We start from the raw sequence: 21,237 nt of genomic DNA on the forward strand, positions 1-21,237 counted from the left end.
AACCCGACTGTATTAAGATCTAAATATTGATTCAATTTTTTTCACCTGTTCACTCAGTTTGTATTTTGCTAATTGAAAAAATAAACTATTAACATTTCTATTTTTGAAAGCATTCTTACATTACAGAAGTTTTTCATAACTGACTAAAACTTTTGCACAGTATTTATGACATCACGATCTGGGCTGTATGCATCTAGGCACTCTGCTGAATAGCATTGGTAGTCTGTTGAATCCAACTAGGGAGCCTTTTGTGATTGGACACCATATGCAGCTAAGATCGTGATGTCAGCAGTGGGCGGAGCTTGCCAGCCATTTCAAAGAGGCCATAAACAATATTCTTTTTAAAAATAACTTTTTTTCTGTTCCTGCTGCATGATATAGAAAGGGGTGCAGGAGGCTTTTTACAGATTAATCTAAGGTAAGACTTTAAGATGACTAAGGTGTAGACTGTCCCTTTGAGTAAGGATCGTAAGTAATTAATCTTAAATTGAAAGTTGACATCCTCAGCCTTGAGTAATATATATAACTAGCGGAGAATGGACCTGAATCCTGTGACTGATTCTGTAGAACTGATGCTAAGCATGAACAACAAAGTACTGCTGGTGGGCATACAGTGACTGTCTTGCACAGTCAATATTTATCAAATGGAAAAATAATGCCTGAGTAAACACCCTCAGAAGGCATCTCCACTGTGGCTTCAGTCCCAACTTGCTCCATTCCCCACAGAGAATAAACCCTTAATACTACAATGTAGTATAGCAGTAACACCCCATCTTTATCAGCGACCTAAAATAAGTCCCCATGAAAAGGAGTGATAAGCGTGATGTAAGTAACGTTTCCAAAAAATGATGTATGCTATAAGCACCAGAATAAACATGTGCCTAGTATCCAAATATATATATATATATATATATATATATATATTTAAATATCAAACTCCCCTCTGCTCTGGCATATGTGTCTCCTGTAACCTTTGGCCGGTAAGCACGTAGGGAGCCGTGACTCACACGCACCAGGATGAGGCCAAACCGTTAGAGAAAGGGCCAGTTAGCTCACATCCTGTCAAGCAAACAACCGGCATAAACCTCAGCTCTCAGTAACTTAACCAGAGCCCTGGGGGTAGGAAAATCAGCCAGTGCCCTCTCATGAAATGTGTGCTCGCCACCTTAGAGCTCCGTGCTGTACAACCGAGGCGCTGAAGGAATTGAGACTGTCAGGAAGGAGAAATAAAGGGGGCCCAAAGTTATGAAAAATTATAAAAATATACCTCACATTCCTGATAGTGTCTTCCTTTGAATCAGGATGTCCCATAGTATTAAAGGTATCCAGCACCCAAACATGAGAGAGGGAGAGGGTATTAGCCTGCTGCATGCAGGATGTGAGAGTTCCCAGCACTTACTACATGCATACTAGGTATAGGAGTAAAGCCCAGGTTAAGGTACTTAACCCATTCAGATTCACTCTTTAGAGAATCTGCTAAGTCAATATCTGTCCAGATCTGTAACAGAGCGACAGAAATAAGAAGCGTGTACAGTCTGGTCCAGCAGGAGTAGGTTAAGGAACTACCTAGCGACACCTATGGTTATCTTGTGACTCGGCTTCAATAAGGATACGATACAAATAATTCACAAGTAGAACCCTCTTAATTCTTCCTCTTCCAGGAACTGTCCTCTGGAAGAATAAAAGTCTGAAATTCTTCATATATTTCAGCAGCATCTCTATCCATGCCTTCTCCTTGACAAGGCAAAGAAATACTGGAAGGGAAGGGGAAGTAGGAGGGATACTTGAGACTCTGGTATAGGGTGTATTTGCCTCCTCCTGGTGGACAGGTGATGTAATTTCCAAGAGTAAGTATTGTGGACTCTCACTACTATTAGAAAAAAATGGCAGCAGTCAGAGACTGAACACACGGCTCAGACACACACAGGTAAGGACACACCCACAATAAGGTAGCATAATGCACACACACACAGGGAGAGAAACACACATACATGTACGCACACACAGAGATGGACACCCACACACAGATAGGCACACACACAGAGATAGGTGCCCACACATGCAGACACCCACATATAGATGGGCACCCGCAATCACAGATGGACACCCACACATGCAGACACCCACAGAGATGGGCACCCACACATGCAGACAGCCACATGGAAACCTACACAATCAAGACACATACATATGGGCACCCACACATGCAAACACATGGGCACCCATACATCCAGACACACTCATGGGCCCCCACACATGCAGACACACAGAGTTAGGCACCCACACAGGCAGACACACACACATGGGCACCCACACATGCAGAGAGATGGGCACCCACAGACAGACAGGCACACACACATACAGACAGACACACACACACATACAGATAGTCAGTTATGATAACATTATTAAATACTCCTGGGACATCTCCAAATACTAAGTCTGAGGTCCAGCTGAATTAAATGTCCACAACAGAAGAAACCAGGATACAGAGGAAGCGACCCTTCCTCCCAGGCCACAGTAGGTAAAAAAAACTTAAATTATGATTACCTGATAATTTTCTTTTCTTTAGATGGAGAGAGTCCACAGCTGCATTCATTACTTTTGGGAAATAATAACTTGGCCACCAGGAGGAGGCAAAGACACCCCACCCAAAGGCTTAAATACACCTCCCACTTCCCTCATCCCCCAGTCATTCTGCCTAGGAACAGAAGAAGAAATACCAGGGTGAAAAGGTGCCAGAAGAATAAAAAATAAGAGATGCCCCACAGAAAAAATATGGGTGGGGAGCTGTGGACTCTTTCCATCTGAAGAAAAGAAAATTGTCAGGTAAGTATAATTTAAGTTTTTCTTCATAAATGGAAAGAGTCCACAGCTGCATTCATTACTTTTGGGAAAACAATACCCAAGCTATAGAGGACACTGAATGCAAAAAACGGGAGGGTACAATAGGCGGCCCATTCTGAGGGCACCAGGCCTAAAAAACCACAACCCAACCAAACCCTGCTTCGTCGGAGCCAGGCAAAAAAACTAGAAGGAAAAGGCCCCAAGGACACTGACCTGCAGATAGTCCGAAGCCTAACTAGAGACTGCAAAGCAGATTTACTGAGCCAACACTCCTCCAGAAGAACTGTCGCCCAGCAGTCGGTCCCCACACAACCTACTAGTACAGTACCAAAATCCCCAAAAGGGAGAGGAAAAGCAAAAGGTACAGTAAGATCGATAAAGGAAAAGCACCCTTCAAAAGAAGGCCAAGTCCACAGAGACCTGAATGTATCCCAAGAACAAGGGGAGACGACATCCAACCCACAAGGAGCGACCGGGCATCATCAAGGAGAAGAAACATCTCCCAAACATCGTGCAACAGCACCGAAAAAGACAGCTGAAGACAAAGTCCTCAAAACGTTAGAACTCAGAGACTGAGCAAACAGAAAAATTACAAGTAGCAAACTCAGAAAGATAAACATCTGAGTCCAGTAACACGCTGCCATCCGTAGGAAGACACTGAGAAAACACCATCCGTAAGGAAAAAGTGGCCGAACAATAGCAGATTGCCCAACCTCCGAGACAGAGGACACACTCCAGGCAATCCAGTCTGCCAGGCCTACTCACAGATCTCAAAGGGGGAGAGGCACAGAACCTCTAACAAAAAGGTCCACTGACACCCCCAAGACCTGAGGATGAACAACAGATCTCAGATCCTACACCTAGCCGGACCAGCCCAAGCAACGGCAGATCTGAAAGCAAGGGAACAGAAAGGAACCCCAAGATTGGCCCCAAAAAGGGCGGATGAATGGACACAGCCACTTCAACCTAGATACAATCGAGCAGGCGTTAGACCCAAGGAGATCCAGCAAAGCCACACAACGAAAGTCTCAATGCGGAGCCAGCAGCTCCCCAGATGGAAAGGAACAACTCAAAGAGCAGACCAATCCCCTAAACCAGATGAAACATCTGTTCCAACCTCCCGAACACAGGAGAGGCCCCTAAAGAAAGGAACCACACCACCGTAAGGACAACAAGCCCCCTGAAGAGGAGAGCATCGATAAACACCTGCCCTTAAGACAGGTAGTCGTAGGAAGAACCGAGAGAACACAACGCCACGTTACTGACGAACACGGAAAGAACCCCTTAAAACACCATCGTGCTAGCACACATACCAGGCACAAGAGTGACAGCTGAGCAACCGCAAACCTTCCGCTTGCTAGGCAGGAGAGTCCACCATCAGGTCACATTAGTTGGCTGTCCCAAGGGAACCGTATCGTCCGGCACAAGACAAGCCCCAAGAATCCCGGCTCTCAGTAAATCTGGCCAAGTTGTAAAATAGAACAGCCAGAACAAGGGCTAAGCCCAAGTACCCCGGAAACTGGAACCCCCCCAGCCAGTCCTAGGATCATAAGGTCCGGTAACATCCCCAGCGGATTCACAAAGAAAAAACGCAGAGTAAAGCCCTCGACAACCAGAAGATCAGGACAAGATACCCGGGCCCCACAATAGTTTAGATTAAACAATCTTCCAGGAACATAAATTCCTCATCTGATAAAAAAAAAAAAAAACAACCTCCCAGGGAAAAATCCAGAAAAACCCGGATAACAAGAGTAAGAAGCCCTTGCAAGACCCGACCCAAAGGGAAGAGACCACCACTTGCAGGAGCCCAACACTCTAAAGAGCCAAGGCCTTAAAAGGACACTAGAGCTAACAAGCGTCCAAGCAGCATTACCATGATTGTGCTTGAAAAGCACAGCTAATCCCCCTTAAGGGACACAAGGGGCTGCTCATTTTAGCAACCTCGAAAGGAGGAAGGCTGAGTAGACGTCGCCGGGGATTGAGCTAGCAACCCTCGGTTTTCTACAGTACAGAGTAGCCACAGAGTATTAGTATGCGAGCTAGCTGTCCAGCAATCCTCAAGCTCCCAACACAAGGGGAACAGTGAGGACAAGTCACCCAAACAGAGCAACAGTAAGCCTCCACATCACCTCAGATTCGAAGTCAGAGGACAGTAATACATGGGTTTGGATGCCACCTGGATGGCAATACCTGAACCATATGAGTGGAAAACCACTAGGACCTCTTCTATCCCAAGAAGGAGATGCAGAGCATTCCCAACACCGGGGAAGGACCCTTAACCAGAGCCCAAAAAGACCTAACTGTTTAATGTCCCGAAAAAGGAACAACCAAACTCCCTAAGGGAATCCAAGTCCCTCGAAGGTGACCCAATTCACAAGGAGAAACAGACAAAGTCCAAGAAGGTCTCAATGAAGAAGTGAACCACTAAAGGAACAAGTCCAAAAACATAATTTATGTAAGAACTTACCTGATAAATTCATTTCTTTCATATTAACAAGAGTCCATGAGCTAGTGACGTATGGGATATACATTCCTACCAGGAGGGGCAAAGTTTCCCAAACCTTAAAATGCCTATAAATACACCCCTCACCACACCCACAAATCAGTTTAACGAATAGCCAAGAAGTGGGGTGATAAGAAAAAAAGTGCGAAGCATATAAAATAAGGAATTGGAATAATTGTGCTTTATACAAAAAAATCATAACCACCACAAAAAAGGGTGGGCCTCATGGACTCTTGTTAATATGAAAGAAATGAATTTATCAGGTAAGTTCTTACATAAATTATGTTTTCTTTCATGTAATTAACAAGAGTCCATGAGCTAGTGACGTATGGGATAATGACTACCCAAGATGTGGATCTTTCCACACAAGAGTCACTAGAGAGGGAGGGATAAAATAAAGACAGCCAATTCCTGCTGAAAATAATCCACACCCAAAATAAAGTTTAACAAAAAACATAAGCAGAAGATTCAAACTGAAACCGCTGCCTGAAGAACTTTTCTACCAAAAACTGCTTCAGAAGAAGAAAACACATCAAAATGGTAGAATTTAGTAAAAGTATGCAAAGAGGACCAAGTTGCTGCTTTGCAGATCTGGTCAACCGAAGCTTCATTCCTAAACGCCCAGGAAGTAGATACTGACCTAGTAGAATGAGCTGTAATTCTCTGAGGCGGAATTTTACCCGACTCAACCTAGGCAAGATGAATTAAAGATTTCAACCAAGATGCCAAAGAAATGGCAGAAGCTTTCTGGCCTTTCCTAGAACCGGAAAAGATAACAAATAGACTAGAAGTCTTACGGAAAGATTTCGTAGCTTCAACATAATATTTCAAAGCTCTAACAACATCCAAAGAATGCAACGATTTCTCCTTAGAATTCTTAGGATTAGGACATAATGAAGGAACCACAATTTCTCTACTAATGTTGTTGGAATTCACAACTTTAGGTAAAAATTCAAAAGAAGTTCGCAACACCGCCTTATCCTGATGAAAAATCAGAAAAGGAGACTCACAAGAAAGAGCAGATAATTCAGAAACTCTTCTAGCAGAAGAGATGGCCAAAAGGAACAAAACTTTCCAAGAAAGTAATTTAATGTCCAATGAATGCATAGGTTCAAACGGAGGAGCTTGAAGAGCTCCCAGAACCAAATTCAAACTCCAAGGAGGAGAAATTGACTTAATGACAGGTTTTATACGAACCAAAGCTTGTACAAAACAATGAATATCAGGAAGAATAGCAATCTTTCTGTGAAAAAGAACAGAAAGAGCGGAGATTTGTCCTTTCAAAGAACTTGCGGACAAACCCTTATCTAAACCATCCTGAAGAAACTGTAAAATTCTCGGTATTCTAAAAGAATGCCAAGAAAAATGATGAGAAAGACACCAAGAAATATAAGTCTTCCAGACTCTATAATATATCTCTCGAGATACAGATTTACGAGCCTGTAACATAGTATTAATCACGGAGTCAGAGAAACCTCTTTGACCAAGAATCAAGCGTTCAATCTCCATACCTTTAAATTTAAGGATTTCAGATCCGGATGGAAAAAAGGACCTTGTGACAGAAGGTCTGGTCTTAACGGAAGAGTCCATGGTTGGCAAGATGCCATCCGGACAAGATCCGCATACCAAAACCTGTGAGGCCATGCCGGAGCTATTAGCAGAACAAACGAGCATTCCCTCAGAATCTTGGAGATTACTCTTGGAAGAAGAACTAGAGGCGGAAAGATATAGGCAGGATGATACTTCCAAGGAAGTGATAATGCATCCACTGCCTCCGCCTGAGGATCCCGGGATCTGGACAGATACCTGGGAAGTTTCTTGTTTAGATGAGAGGCCATCAGATCTATCTCTGGGAGCCCCCACATTTGAACAATCTGAAGAAATACCTCTGGGTGAAGAGACCATTCGCCCGGATGCAACGTTTGGCGACTGAGATAATCCGCTTCCCAATTGTCTACACCTGGGATATGAACCGCAGAGATTAGACAGGAGCTGGATTCCGCCCAAACCAAAATTCGAGATACTTCTTTCATAGCCAGAGGACTGTGAGTCCCTCCTTGATGATTGATGTATGCCACAGTTGTGACATTGTCTGTCTGAAAACAAATGAACGATTCTCTCTTCAGAAGAGGCCAAAACTGAAGAGCTCTGAAACTGCACGGAGTTCCAAGATATTGATCGGTAATCTCACCTCCTGAGATTCCCAAACTCCTTGTGCCGTCAGAGATCCCCACACAGCTCCCCAACCTGTGAGACTTGCATCTGTTGAAATTACAGTCCAGGTCGGAAGAACAAAAGAAGCCCCCTGAATTAAACGAAGGTGATCTGTCCACCACGTTAGAGAGTGTCGAACAATCGGTTTTAAAGATATTAATTGATATATCTTCGTGTAATCCCTGCACCATTGGTTCAGCATACAGAGCTGAAGAGGTCGCATGTGAAAACGAGCAAAGGGGATCGCGTCCGATGCAGCAGTCATAAGACCTAGAATTTCCATGCATAAGGCTACCGAAGGGAATGATTGAGACTGAAGGTTTCGACAAGCTGTAATCAATTTTAGACGTCTCTTGTCTGTTAAAGACAGAGTCATGGACACTGAATCTATCTGAAAACCCAGAAAGGTTACCCTTGTTTGAGGAATCAAAGAACTTTTTGGTAAATTGATCCTCCAACCATGATCTTGAAGAAACAACACAAGTCGATTCGTATGAGACTCTGCTAAATGTAAAGACTGAGCAAGTACCAAGATATCGTCCAAATAAGGAAATACCACAATACCCTGTTCTCTGATTACAGACAGAAGGGCACCGAGAATCTTTGTGAAAATTCTTGGAGCTGTAGCAAGGCCAAACGGTAGAGCCACAAATTGGTAATGCTTGTCTAGAAAAGAGAATCTCAGGAACTGATAATGATCTGGATGAATCGGAATATGCAGATATGCATCCTGTAAATCTATTGTGGACATATAATTCCCTTGCTGAACAAAAGGCAATATAGTCCTTACAGTTACCATCTTGAACGTTGGTATCCTTACATAACGATTCAATAATTTTAGATCCAGAACTGGTCTGAAGGAATTCTCCTTCTTTGGTACAATGAAGAGATTTGAATAAAACCCCATCCCCTGTTCCGGAACTGGAACTGGCATAATTACTCCAGCCAACTCTAGATCTGAAACACAATTCAGAAATGCTTGAGCTTTCACTGGATTTACTGGGACATGGGAAAGAAAAAATCTCTTTGCAGGAGGTCTCATCTTGAAACCAATTCTGTACCCTTCTGAAACAATGTTCTGAATCCAAAGATTGTGAACAGAATTGATCCAAATTTCTTTGAAAAAACGTAACCTGCCCCCTACCAGCTGAACTGGAATGAGGGCCGTACCTTCATGTGAACTTAGAAGCAGGCTTTGCCTTTCTAGCAGGCTTGGATTTATTCCAGACTGGAGATGGTCTCCAAACTGAAACTGCTCCTGAGGACGAAGGATCAGGCTTTTGTTCTTTGTTGAAACGAAAGGAACGAAAACGATTGTTAGCCCTGTTTTTACCTTTAGACTTTTTATCCTGTGGTAAAAAAGTTCCTTTCCCACCAGTAACAGTTGAAATAATAGAATCCAACTGAGAACCAAATAATTTGTTTCCCTGGAAAGAAATGGAAAGTAGAGTTGATTTAGAAGCCATATCAGCATTCCAGGTCTTAAGCCATAAAGCTCTTCTCGCTAAGATAGCCAGAGACATAAACCTAACATCAACTCTAATAATATAAAAAATGGCATCACAGATGAAATTATTAGCATGCTGGAGAAGAATAATAATATCATGAGAATCACGATTTGTTACTTGTTGTGCTAGAGTTTCCAACCAAAAAGTTGAAGCTGCAGCAACATCAGCCAATGATATAGCAGGTCTAAGAAGATTACCTGAACATAGATAAGCTTTTCTTAGAAAAGATTCAATTTTTCTATCTAAAGGATCCTTAAACGAGGTACCATCTGACGTAGGAATGGTAGTACGTTTAGCAAGGGTAGAAATAGCCCCATCAACTTTAGGGATTTTGTCCCAAAATTCTAACCTGTCAGGCGGAACAGGATATAATTGCTTAAAACGTTTAGAAGGAGTAAATGAATTACCCAATTTATCCCATTCCTTGGAAATTACAGCAGAAATAGCATTAGGAACAGGAAAGACTTCTGGAATAACCGCAGGAGCTTTAAAAACCTTATCCAAACGTATAGAATTAGTATCAAGAGGACTAGAATCCTCTATTTCTAAAGCAATTAGTACTTCTTTAAGTAAAGAGCGAATAAATTCCATCTTAAATAAATATGAAGATTTATCAGCATCAATCTCTGAGATAGAATCCTCTGAACCAGAAGAGTCCAAAGAATCAGAATGATGGTGTTCATTTAAAAATTCATCTGTAGAGAGAGAAGATTTAAAAGACTTTTTACGTTTACTAGAAGGAGAAATAACAGACAAAGCCTTCTTTATGGATTCAGAAACAAAATCTCTTATGTTATCAGGAACATTCTGCACCTTAGATGTTGAGGGAACTGCAACAGGCAATGGTACATCACTAAAGGAAATATTATCTGCTTTAACAAGTTTGTCATGACAATTATTACAAACAACAGCTGGAGGAATAGCTACCAAAAGTTTACAGCAGATACACTTAGCTTTGGTAGATCCAGCAGGCAGTGGTTTTCCTGTAGTATCTTCTGGCTCAGATGCAACGTGAGACATCTTGCAATATGTAAGAGAAAAAACAACATATAAAGCAAAATAGATCAAATTCCTTATAAGACAGTTTCAGGAATGGGAAAAAATGCCAAACATCAAGCTTCTAGCAACCAGAAGCAAATGAAAAATGAGACTGAAATAATGTGGAGACAAAAGCGACGCCCATATTTTTTAGCGCCAAATAAGACGCCCACATTATTTGGCGCCTAAATGCTTTTGGCGCCAAAAATGACGCCACATCCGGAACGCCGACATTTTTGGCGCAAAATAACGTCAAAAAATGACGCAACTTCCGGCGACACGTATGACGCCGGAAACGGAAAAGAATTTTTGCGCCAAAAAAGTCCGCGCCAAGAATGACGCAATAAAATGAAGCATTTTCAGCCCCCGCGAGCCTAACAGCCCACAGGGAAAAAAGTCAAATTTTTGAGGTAAGAAAAAATATGATAATTCAATGCATAATCCCAAATATGAAACTGACTGTCTGGAAATAAGGAAAGTTGAACATTCTGAGTCAAGGCAAATAAATGTTTGAATACATATATTTAGAACTTTATAAATAAAGTGCCCAACCATAGCTTAGAGTGTCACAGAAAATAAGACTTACTTACCCCAGGACACTCATCTACATGTTTGTAGAAAGCCAAACCAGTACTGAAACGAGAATCAGTAGAGGAAATGGTAAATATAAGAGTATATCGTCGATCTGAAAAGGGAGGTAAGAGATGAATCTCTACGACCGATAACAGAGAACCTTATGAAATAGACCCCGTAGAAGGAGATCACTGCATTCAATAGGCAATACTCTCTTCACATCCCTCTGACATTCACTGCACGCTGAGAGGAAAACCGGGCTCCAACTTGCTGCGGAGCGCATATCAACGTAGAATCTAGCACAAACTTACTTCACCACCTCCCTTGGAGGCAAAGTTTGTAAAACTGATTTGTGGGTGTGGTGAGGGGTGTATTTATAGGCATTTTAAGGTTTGGGAAACTTTGCCCCTCCTGGTAGGAATGTATATCCCATACGTCACTAGCTCATGGACTCTTGTTAATTACATGAAAGAAAAGGACAATTCCCAGGGCCTTTTGAGGCAAAACCGCCCCGACCGGCAGAAAAGCGGCGCTAAACCCTCTAACCTTCGCACCACATGGGAAGGAATACTCTAGGTTCCGAGGGTATCAAAAGCAACAGAGAGTGATGCAGCAAAATTCACTGACCCAGTCACCAGAGAGATGGCTATTTAAGGACTGAAACAATCCCGAGAGCCGCACGGACCCGCAAGTCCTATTGAGAATGCTTAGCTGAAACTTGTAAAACAAATAACAAGAAATATAAATAATATTGAGAGTACTTGGCCCCCCAACCTGACCAGCAAGGTATAATAATAGGTGCCACGTGTCTGGAGAAGCCGCGAGACAGAAGATCTGAACCCAAGCAGGACCAGCCTGCAACCAGGGTCGTAACTGCGAAGCTGGCTAAATCCGCCCTCAGAGAGGGAGGAAGAAAAACAGACAAACATGGGACTAACATGTCCCGAACCACTTCCGCAGAAGCAAACAGGGAGTATCGATCCCAGAGAAAGTTTCCGAAGGAAACATAGTATGAAAAAGGAAAAATAAAATTCATCCTAACCGGATAAAATAAAATGACAGGCAACCCGAGGGTTAACGCCCAAGAAGAACATAAAGATCCGCAGGACCAGCCTAACGGAAACCCTGTTCATCCAACAAAACTGGGAAGGATCTCGATAACAAGACTGAAAGAAGATTACGTCATCCCCCCATGTCTAACGAGGTGAGCCATTTGAAGGAGGAGACTGATGATTCCCATAACCGAGAAGGATAAGGTCCCCAAACCGCTCAAAAACGTGTCTGAGTATAACACGAAGGCAAGCCAGTCTGTAATGAAAGGCACAACACTCAGGAACAGTTACACCCGCAGGGAACTGCACATGCCCTCCTGTGGCCGAGAGACCTGGGGCAATCGGGCACGTGCACAATCGCAAATAAACATCTGGACTTTGTAGACGAGCAAGCTCCAAAAGTATGTAAAAGCGGAAACGAAAAAACATAACCTGGGTTACCCGCATGTGTAGTAGTAGTAGGGAGCGGTAGTGAACTCGCCTCCCGGAGGACAGAAAGTTGAACAATCTCCACATCAGTATCCATAACTGGATAAAGGATAAGCAAAAAATGGACTATATAGAAAACAATATAAACAGCACCTGACACCCACAATGCCTGGGGCACTCACCACCTCCTATGAACCAGACACCAGTGGACTAGAATTCTCCGTCGCCACACAGTCAGGAATGCGGAAATGGGAGACCAGAACGCAAACACGCCTGGTCACAAGGTGAACAGTCCAAAAAAAGCGTGCCCAACCGTAAGGTCGCGTCACTTCGAAAGGCTGTTATGTTCCATAAAAGCCACGAGCCCAGTTAACACTACACATAAGCAGATTGAATCACATAACAAACATGATTAAAACCACCCATGTTCAATAATCCCCCTCAGGAGATATTAACCCTTGATTCCAAGATACTAAAGGAGTCCCACTGAAACCCTGTATTTTTCAAGTGAGTTCGTAGGAACAAATGAGTTACAGTACAATCATGAAGAAGTAAATTGAAACAATCTTAACGGAATCTACGCCATGGAACAGGAATACGGCCCTTCAAGTGTGACGGATAGTAGCCTTGCCTCCGCCATAGACTTGAGAGAAGAAAGCAGGCAGTGAAGCGAAGTTCGACAACCCTGATTGCTTGTGGAGTTGTTAAAATGAGTCGGGATGGTTTCGCAGAAAGACTCTTCCTGCATCTCCGGACTCTAACTTTCATCCAAGCCCTCACTGAGAGACTGACATGATTACTTAAAACTCCCATGTAGAAGAGTACTACCCCTCCATAAGAGATGAAAACAATCTTCTGACACTTCTCTGCCAACCTCCTGGGACGAAAGGCAAAGAATGACTGGGGGATGAGGGAAGTGGGAGGAGTATTTAAGCCCTTGGCTGGGGTGTCTTTGCCTCCTCCTGGTGGCCAGGTTCTTATTTGCCAAAAGTAATGAATGCAGCTGTGGACTCTTTCCATTTAAGAAGAAAAATCAGTGCAAACAATTGCTCACGCATACAGTGGCACCACTGCTTCCCTATCGATCCACCAGCATTGTCTGTCCTTAGGTCTGTTCCCTGCAGGCCATGCACCTCTGACTTCTATGAAATTAGGGGGCACTCTTAAGTAACTTAAATTTCAAATATTTTGATATCGGAAGAACATGACATACCTTGGTAAGCAGAATTATAATACTGCAAACATTGAAGCGGCACCTCTGCTTCACTAATGCCCACCGGCATTCTCTGTCCTTAGGGTAGTTCCTTGAAAGGCATCTTGCTTAATTATTTTCAGGTGGCAAGTGAGATACGACACACACAGCGAAGTTACTGCAAGCTGTCTGGCCGCTCAACTCCACCTACCTCCGACTTCCTCTTTTAGAAGTCCGCGCTCAGCACTGCATTCTTCAAGCTGTGTGTGTGTGTATATATATATATATATATATATATATAAATAAATAGCAAGAAGGTTGCAGTATGCAGCAATATCTTTCTTATTGGACTACCAATACATAGTAAAAAAGTATTTTACTATGTAATAAATAGAAGTGAAATCATTCTTGAAAAAAGCCGAATTGGTGAAATGTACAACGGATTGGACTCACGTTGTATATCCACACCATCATGAGAAGGGGCAGACTTTTTTGCATACACAGTGCTAGATTACAAGTGGAGAGCTTATTTAATGTGCGCCAGTAAACTGGCAAATTTGCACGTTTACGGGAGCAAGATAAACAACCAGCTATTACAAGTGGCTGGTTAATGCTACCGCAAGCTTACGGTAGAAATTAGCACTCCAAAAATAAATCAGAGGTCAAACCTCTGGTTAATATTAAAATATCCCCTAAAATTAAGTGTGAGGTCCCTTTTTGTTTAAATAAAATTGTAGCATCTTTATATATTTTATTTTTAAAAACTGGATGAAGCAGTTTTTAGGGGTTAAAGTAAGCGGGTCTGGGGTGTTAGAAAAAAAAAACGGCACTGAAAATTGCCTTTACATTGCGGTCTATCGGCACTGTATGTTCACTGTAAATATATATATATGTGTCTTATGTGTATACCATAAATATATATGTATAAAATCATATACACTTAAATTTTGCTGCGCTAGGTTCTCATGCTGTGTCTCAAAGCATAGGAACAAGGCTCCAACTGGAGCCTATAGTGCGCTCTCATGATCCTTCTACAATAACTCATCACATTTGATTGTGATGTTGAGCATATTTATTTTATTGTTTTACTTTGTAATTTAGTTCAATAAAAAAGGTATTACTGCATACTGCAGTACTCTTGTTATTTTGCTTTTTAACTACTGGACTAATACGGCTACTCCTATCTTACTATCTATCTGTCTGTCTGTCTCACTTTATTAATGACTGGCTATATATGTATGTCAGGCTCATGTTATAGGTAGTCAATAATTAAGCGGTTGCTTTAGAAGAAGAGGTCTATTTGATCCTGATACATAAACTATAGAATATTGGTAATTCTTTGCTAAATCCTGTGATCACTTTATTATTGACTGTTTTGATATAAATCATTAATAAAGTGCTCACAGAACTTAGGAAATAATTACCAGTATTCTATAGTTTATGTATCAGGATCAAATAGACCACTTCTTCTAAAGCAACCGCTTGATTACCGACTTCCTATAACAGTAGGATGTTAAAGGGACAGTAAGCACCTTGTAATTACAAGGCATAGCTGTTAAAGGCACTGAACACAGATTTTTTCTTTCATGATTCAGATAGAGCATGCAATTTTAAGCAACTTTCTAAATTACTCTTATTACCAATTTGTCTTCGTTCTCTTGCTATCTTTATTTGAAAAAGAAGGCATCTAAGCTTTTTTTTTTGGTTCAGACAGCACTTTTTATTGGTGGATGAGTTTATCCATCAATCAGCAAGAACAACCCAGGTTGTTCACCAAAAATGGGCCGGCATCTAAACTTACATTCTTGCATTTCAAATAAAGATACCAAGAGAATGAAGAAAATTTGATAATAGAAGTAAATTAGAAAGTTGCTTAAAATGACATTCTCTATCTGAATCATGAAAGAAAAAAATTGAGTTCAGTGTCCCTTTAAGTTGCTATAAAAATGGCAAACCAGCCAAGTCTAAACATTTTTAAAATAAATGAACATCCTTTTCACTGCAATCATTTTGCAATAGCCAAACTCCACCAACCATTTGCCGTATTTGGAGGAGCCAAATCTGGGCTTTAATTCACCAAACAAAGGCTAGTCTCTGTGGTTAAATAAGTATAAAATGAAATGTTTTGAAGTTGTTATCCAATAAAGCCAATTAGGAACAGATGTGAAGCAGAGTTAGCCTTGATAAAACTGCAGGGTGTATTTTAAGTTATGAGAATTAGAAATTTTCAGAGGTAAATTACATCAAAAGGGGTCAAAATAAATATTGGAACTATATTGCAGTATAACTAAACATTTTATATAAAAATCTCAAGGTCATTTTAAGTGCCCAGGTAGTAGTGGGCAGATTCGCAGCTTTGACCATTATATACACACACACTAGAAGACAAGGGATGGTAACGGTTCTGGACGCAACAATAGATTGAATCAGTTTGATGGGTTTATAAAGTCTTTTCATACACGTAGATTGTTGCTAATATTTTATACAGTAATTTAAAGAGACATGAAACCCAACTTCTTGTTTTATGATTAAGATTAAGCTTGTAATTTTAAACACCTTTCAAATTTATTTCTATTATCAACTATTCTTTGTTCTCTTGGAATCGTTTGTTGAAAAGCAGGCACATGCATGGGTCTACAGCACTATAATGGCAGCAGGTTTACGAGAATGTTATCCAATTCAAGAGCACTAGATGGCAGCACTACCTCCTGTCAAGTAGTGCTCCAGACACTTACCTATGTATCTCTTCAACCAAGAATACCACAAGAACAAAGAATAATTGATAATAGAAGTAAAATGGAAACTTTTTTTTTCTTTTTATTATATGCTCTATCTGAATCATAAAAAAACATTTTTGGGTTTCATATCCCGTTAACTTTGCTGTTAAAGGGACACTGAACCCCAATTTTTTCGTTCATGATTCAGATAGAGCATGCAATTTTAAGCAACTTTCTAATTTACTCCTATTATCAATTTTTCTTCATTCTCTTGCTATCTTTATTTGAAAAAGAAGGAATCTAAGCTAAGGAGCCAGTAAATTTTTGGTTCAGAACACTTGTTTATTGATGCAGTCCAATCAGCAAGGACAACCCAGTTTGTTCACCAAAAATAAATTTTTGCATTTCAAATAAAGATACCAAGAGAATGAAGAAAATTTGATAATAGGAGTAAATTAGTAAGCTGCTTAAAATTGCATGCTCTATCTAAATCACGAACAAAAAAAATTTGGGTTCAGTGTCCCTTTAAAGAAAATGTAACTGGTAAGGTTTTTTTGGCATGTAATTTAAAAAAAAAATAACTACCGATTCATTATTCAAAAACAATGTTATTTTAAACACAGTACTAATCAAAATAGTCACATTAAAGCAAAAGTGTAAAATATGTTCAACTTTACATACATTTTCACTACATTTAAAAAGTTGGTTTTCAAACCTGTCGTTAGGCTTCCCTAACAGGCCAGACGTTGAGGATATCTGAACTGGAGCACAGGTGAAAGAATCAGCTAATTAGTAAACCTGGTTATATTACATGCTCTTACCAAAGGTTATCCTGAAAATCTGACCTGTTGGGAAGGGCCGAGGACAGGTTTGAAAACCAGTTAATTAAAAGAACCAAAGTATAAACCAACAGCCTAAAAAATCCAGAAACAGGAAAAACTGTCAGCAACAAAATTTGGGACAAGAAAATACAAATAATTCCCGTTTCAATTAACAAATCTGGGAAATTTGCAACTGCAGGTAAGAAAGGATGCAAAAACTCTTATCTAACTTTGAAATATAATATTGTACATTAAACGATTGTCGGATTCAATTTTTTTTAAAGAACATATTTACATATTTAATAAAATACCTTTACTTAGCATGTATTGATTAGACTAGCCCGTATTTCATGATCAAAGTAGAATACATACATTTTTTCCCAATGGAAAAGGTACAGCTGTTATAATAACGTTTGTCAGTATAATTATTTAAATTAAGCACCTTTCAGATGTAACGTACAACCTAAAAATGATCTGTTTTGATTTTTCAGTTGTTAGAGAACTACAGATCTCTATTGTTAGTGGACCACTCTAGACGAATCTCATATTCTCTTATGAAAACATAAAGTCTTTAACGTTTGAAGCAGATGCTTCGTCGTCAACAGATCTCACACAAATCCGATATACCATAACACATATTCCGTTTGGATCCGCTCAGTAAATCCGCTTATCACACAGAACTGAATATTTTGTTGAGTCTAGTGCAGCAGTATTAGACACAATCAACTTCTTCTCTATGAAGAATTGTTCTTCAAATGCTGTGTCTGCAAAGGTTTAACGTGATACTCGTAGATCTTCAGAGCTGGACCTAATTTTATCGACAGTCCTGTCAAAACGTCATTCCTTGTCATAAGCAGCAAAGATTTTCCATCAATCTCCTAAAAGAAAAGAGAGTTGTTATTAGGTTTATAAAATACATCTATTTTCTGCCTACTGTCTTCTTCAGTAGTAGAATATGTCCCACTGTAGGAAGCCCCAAATAACCCTCTGCTACAGTTTGCTCAAAAAATCATACGGTGTAAGTGAACTGGAATATTCAGTGTTCAATTCCGTTCTTGGCTCAGTGTTGCCACGTAACAGATATGCGAGTTTATTGGTTATGACATTGGCAGGGCAAAAAAAAAATATCATTGTAGATCACAATTACTACTCAGTGTTTAAAGTGATGGCAAATCCAAGCATTTACAAAACACTAAGATTTACCATCACTAAAAATAAACTGTAGTTTCAGTCATCAGTTACTAAAAAAAGGGTGCTAAACTCACCCTATCTGTGCCGCGGCAACTCGCTAAAGTCAGCGGCTCCGGGCGCTCATGGCACAGCGCTCTTCTTCAATGAGGTGAAGTTTCCACCTCTAAACCAATAGCCATGCATGTCATCTGACTTCCTAGCACGGCTATTGGTTTAGAGGTAGAAACGTCACCTCATTGGTAAAGAGCGCTGTGCTGTGGGCAAACAGAGGCACTGAGTTTAGCGATCTACTGCGGCACAGACAGGGTGAGTTTAGACAACTTTTTTTTAGTAACTGATGACTGAAACTTCTGTTTATTTTTAGTGATGGTAAATCCTATCGTTTTTTAAATGCTCAGATTCACCATCACTTTAAGATCAAACTCATCTGTTACCAGAAATAACAGGCATTTAGGCTGTTTTAGGGGCCATTATATGTTATGTGAACATTGATATCGGTGATAACATAATAGAAGATATATAATGCCATCAATTAGGGTCCAAATGAGAAAACATGTTTCAAATGAGAATTTCCTGTTTTTTTTGCTGGCCTCTGTAGTAAATGTGAGAAAAGTCCAATCTTTTACAAAAAGCAAGAACAATTATTAACAAAGCAAAATGCTGCAATGAAATAGGAGGGTTTTATTTTTACACTAGAATGGTGCTTGAAGGTAGTGATGGGCAACTTCTTTACACGTGGTGGCTGAATTTCAATGTTTTAGAAGCCTTAAGGGACACATACACATATATTACTATTATACATACACATATACACACATCTACATATATACAGACACACACATATACTCACAGATACATACACAGGCACACACACACACACACACATACAGATATATACACAGACCCACACACACACACACACACAGATACACACAGATACATACACAGGCACACACACACACACACATATACACACAGATACATACACAGGCACACACACACACACACATATACACACAGATACATACACAGGCGCACACACACATATACACACAGATGCATACACACACAGATACATACACAGACACACACACACATATATACACAGGCACACACACACATATACACACAGATACATACACAGACACACACACACACATATATACACACAGATACATACACAGGCACGCACACACACATATACACACAGATACATACACAGGCACGCACACACACACACATACTCACAAACAGGCACACACATACATATAAGTACATATGCATACACAGACAAACATATAAACACATTTATATATGCACACACACATATATACACACACAGATATATACACAGGCACACACAAACGGATACATACACAGGCACACACACATATATATGCACACTCACACACAGATATATACACACACATACTCACAAATAGGCACACACATACATGTAAGTACATATGCATACACAGACAAACATATAAACACATTTATATATGCACACACACATATACACACACACACATACATACACACACAGATATATACACAGGCACACACAAACAGATACATACACAGGCACACACACATATATAAGCACACACACACACAGATATATACAAACACACACATACATGTAAATACATATGCATACACAAACAAACATATAAACAGTCACACAGAGGTACAAAATAAAATTACACACACATATTCACACATGCACAGACATTCATACAGAGTTACACACATATGTCCCTGGTGTCAGCTTCCTGCTGCTTTACAAATGATGCAGAGATATGAAATGCAGTGTGCACTCCTGAGAAATAGACATATAAATGCAATATCTTTCTTTCATAATTCAGATAACATTTCAGCATAAAATGTAAAGAAAAAAATAAATAAAATTTACTTATTTAACTAAAATTATTTATTTATTTTTTTGTGAATTAAAAATGTACTTTATTCTAATGGTATGCGTGGTATAAAGAGGATACTTAGGTAGGTTGCATGGACATCAGTTTTGCAATAATTTTTTTGACCACTACATGGCAGCAGTGCTTGCACAATGTATAACTGTTAAAAGCCTTCTTGTAAAACTGCTTCCATATACTGCCCTAGACACATACATGCACCTGAGCCAACCTACCTGCTTTTAACAAAGAATAACAAAAGAACAAAGTACATTTGATAATAGAAGAACAATGGAAAGTTGTTTATTTATTCTTGTGCACTCTAAATGAACCATGAAAGAAACATTTTGGCCTCTAGTTATTAAGGTCTGGCGGACCTGATCCGACACTGCGGATCAGGTCCGCCAGACCTAGCTGAATACGGCGAGCAATACGCTCACCGTATTCAGCATTGCACCAGCAGCTCACAAGAGCTGCTGGTGCAACGCCGCCCCCTGCAGACTCGCGGCCAATAGCCCGCCAGCAGGGGGGGTGTCAATCAACCCGATAGTACTTGATCGGGTTGATTTCCGGCGATGACTGTCTGCCTGCTCAGAGCAGACAGACAGGTTATGGAGCAGCGGTCTTTGTGACCGCTGCTTCATAACTGCTGTTTCTGGCGAGTCTGAAGACTCGCCAGAAACAGAGGCCATCAAGCTCCTTAAGGAGCTTGATAATTAGAGGCCTTTGTGTTTAAAGTACTTTTAATTTCATTCAACACAGAAAATGATTCTGCGTATGCACATTGTGATAATTTGTTCCTGTTGCGCTGTATTACTAAATTAAGATAATTCAACTTTTAAAAAAATAAGCAAATTTTAAATCTTGCTGTCAACTGTACAGAGAAAAACAAAGGGGAGCTTGTGGACTCTCACCGTCATGAGAAAAAAACATAATTTATGTAAGAACTTACCTGATAAATTCATTTCTTTCATATTGGCAAGAGTCCATGAGCTAGTGACATATGGGATATACAATCCTACCAGGAGGGGCAAAGTTTCCCAAACCTCAAAATATCTATAAATACACCCCTCACCACACCCACAATTCAGTTTTAACGAATAGCCAAGTAGTGGGGTGATAGAAAAAAAGGAGTAAAAAGCATCAAAAAAAGGAATTGGAAATATAATTGTGCTTAATACAAAAAATCATAACCACCATAAAAAGGGTGGGTCTCATGGACTCTTGCCAATATGA

The 21,237-nt window shown here is 40.3% G+C and overlaps 1 protein-coding gene across 1 annotated transcript in view; it reads right to left on the reverse strand.

Moving 5' to 3' along the window:
* Positions 1 to 16,661: 16,661 nt before the first annotated feature.
* The window catches only part of SAMD13 (sterile alpha motif domain containing 13), a 141,006-nt gene continuing 136,430 nt past the window's right edge, over positions 16,662 to 21,237 (reverse strand). Inside the window, exon 4 of the mRNA XM_053693313.1 lies at positions 16,662 to 17,772. Coding sequence (XP_053549288.1) covers positions 17,629 to 17,772 — 144 coding nt within the window. The 3' untranslated portion in view covers positions 16,662 to 17,628. The remainder of the gene's footprint in view (positions 17,773 to 21,237) is intronic.

The sequence above is a fragment of the Bombina bombina genome, chromosome 10 (genome assembly GCF_027579735.1).
Source record: "Bombina bombina isolate aBomBom1 chromosome 10, aBomBom1.pri, whole genome shotgun sequence".
Lineage (NCBI taxonomy): Eukaryota > Metazoa > Chordata > Amphibia > Anura > Bombinatoridae > Bombina > Bombina bombina.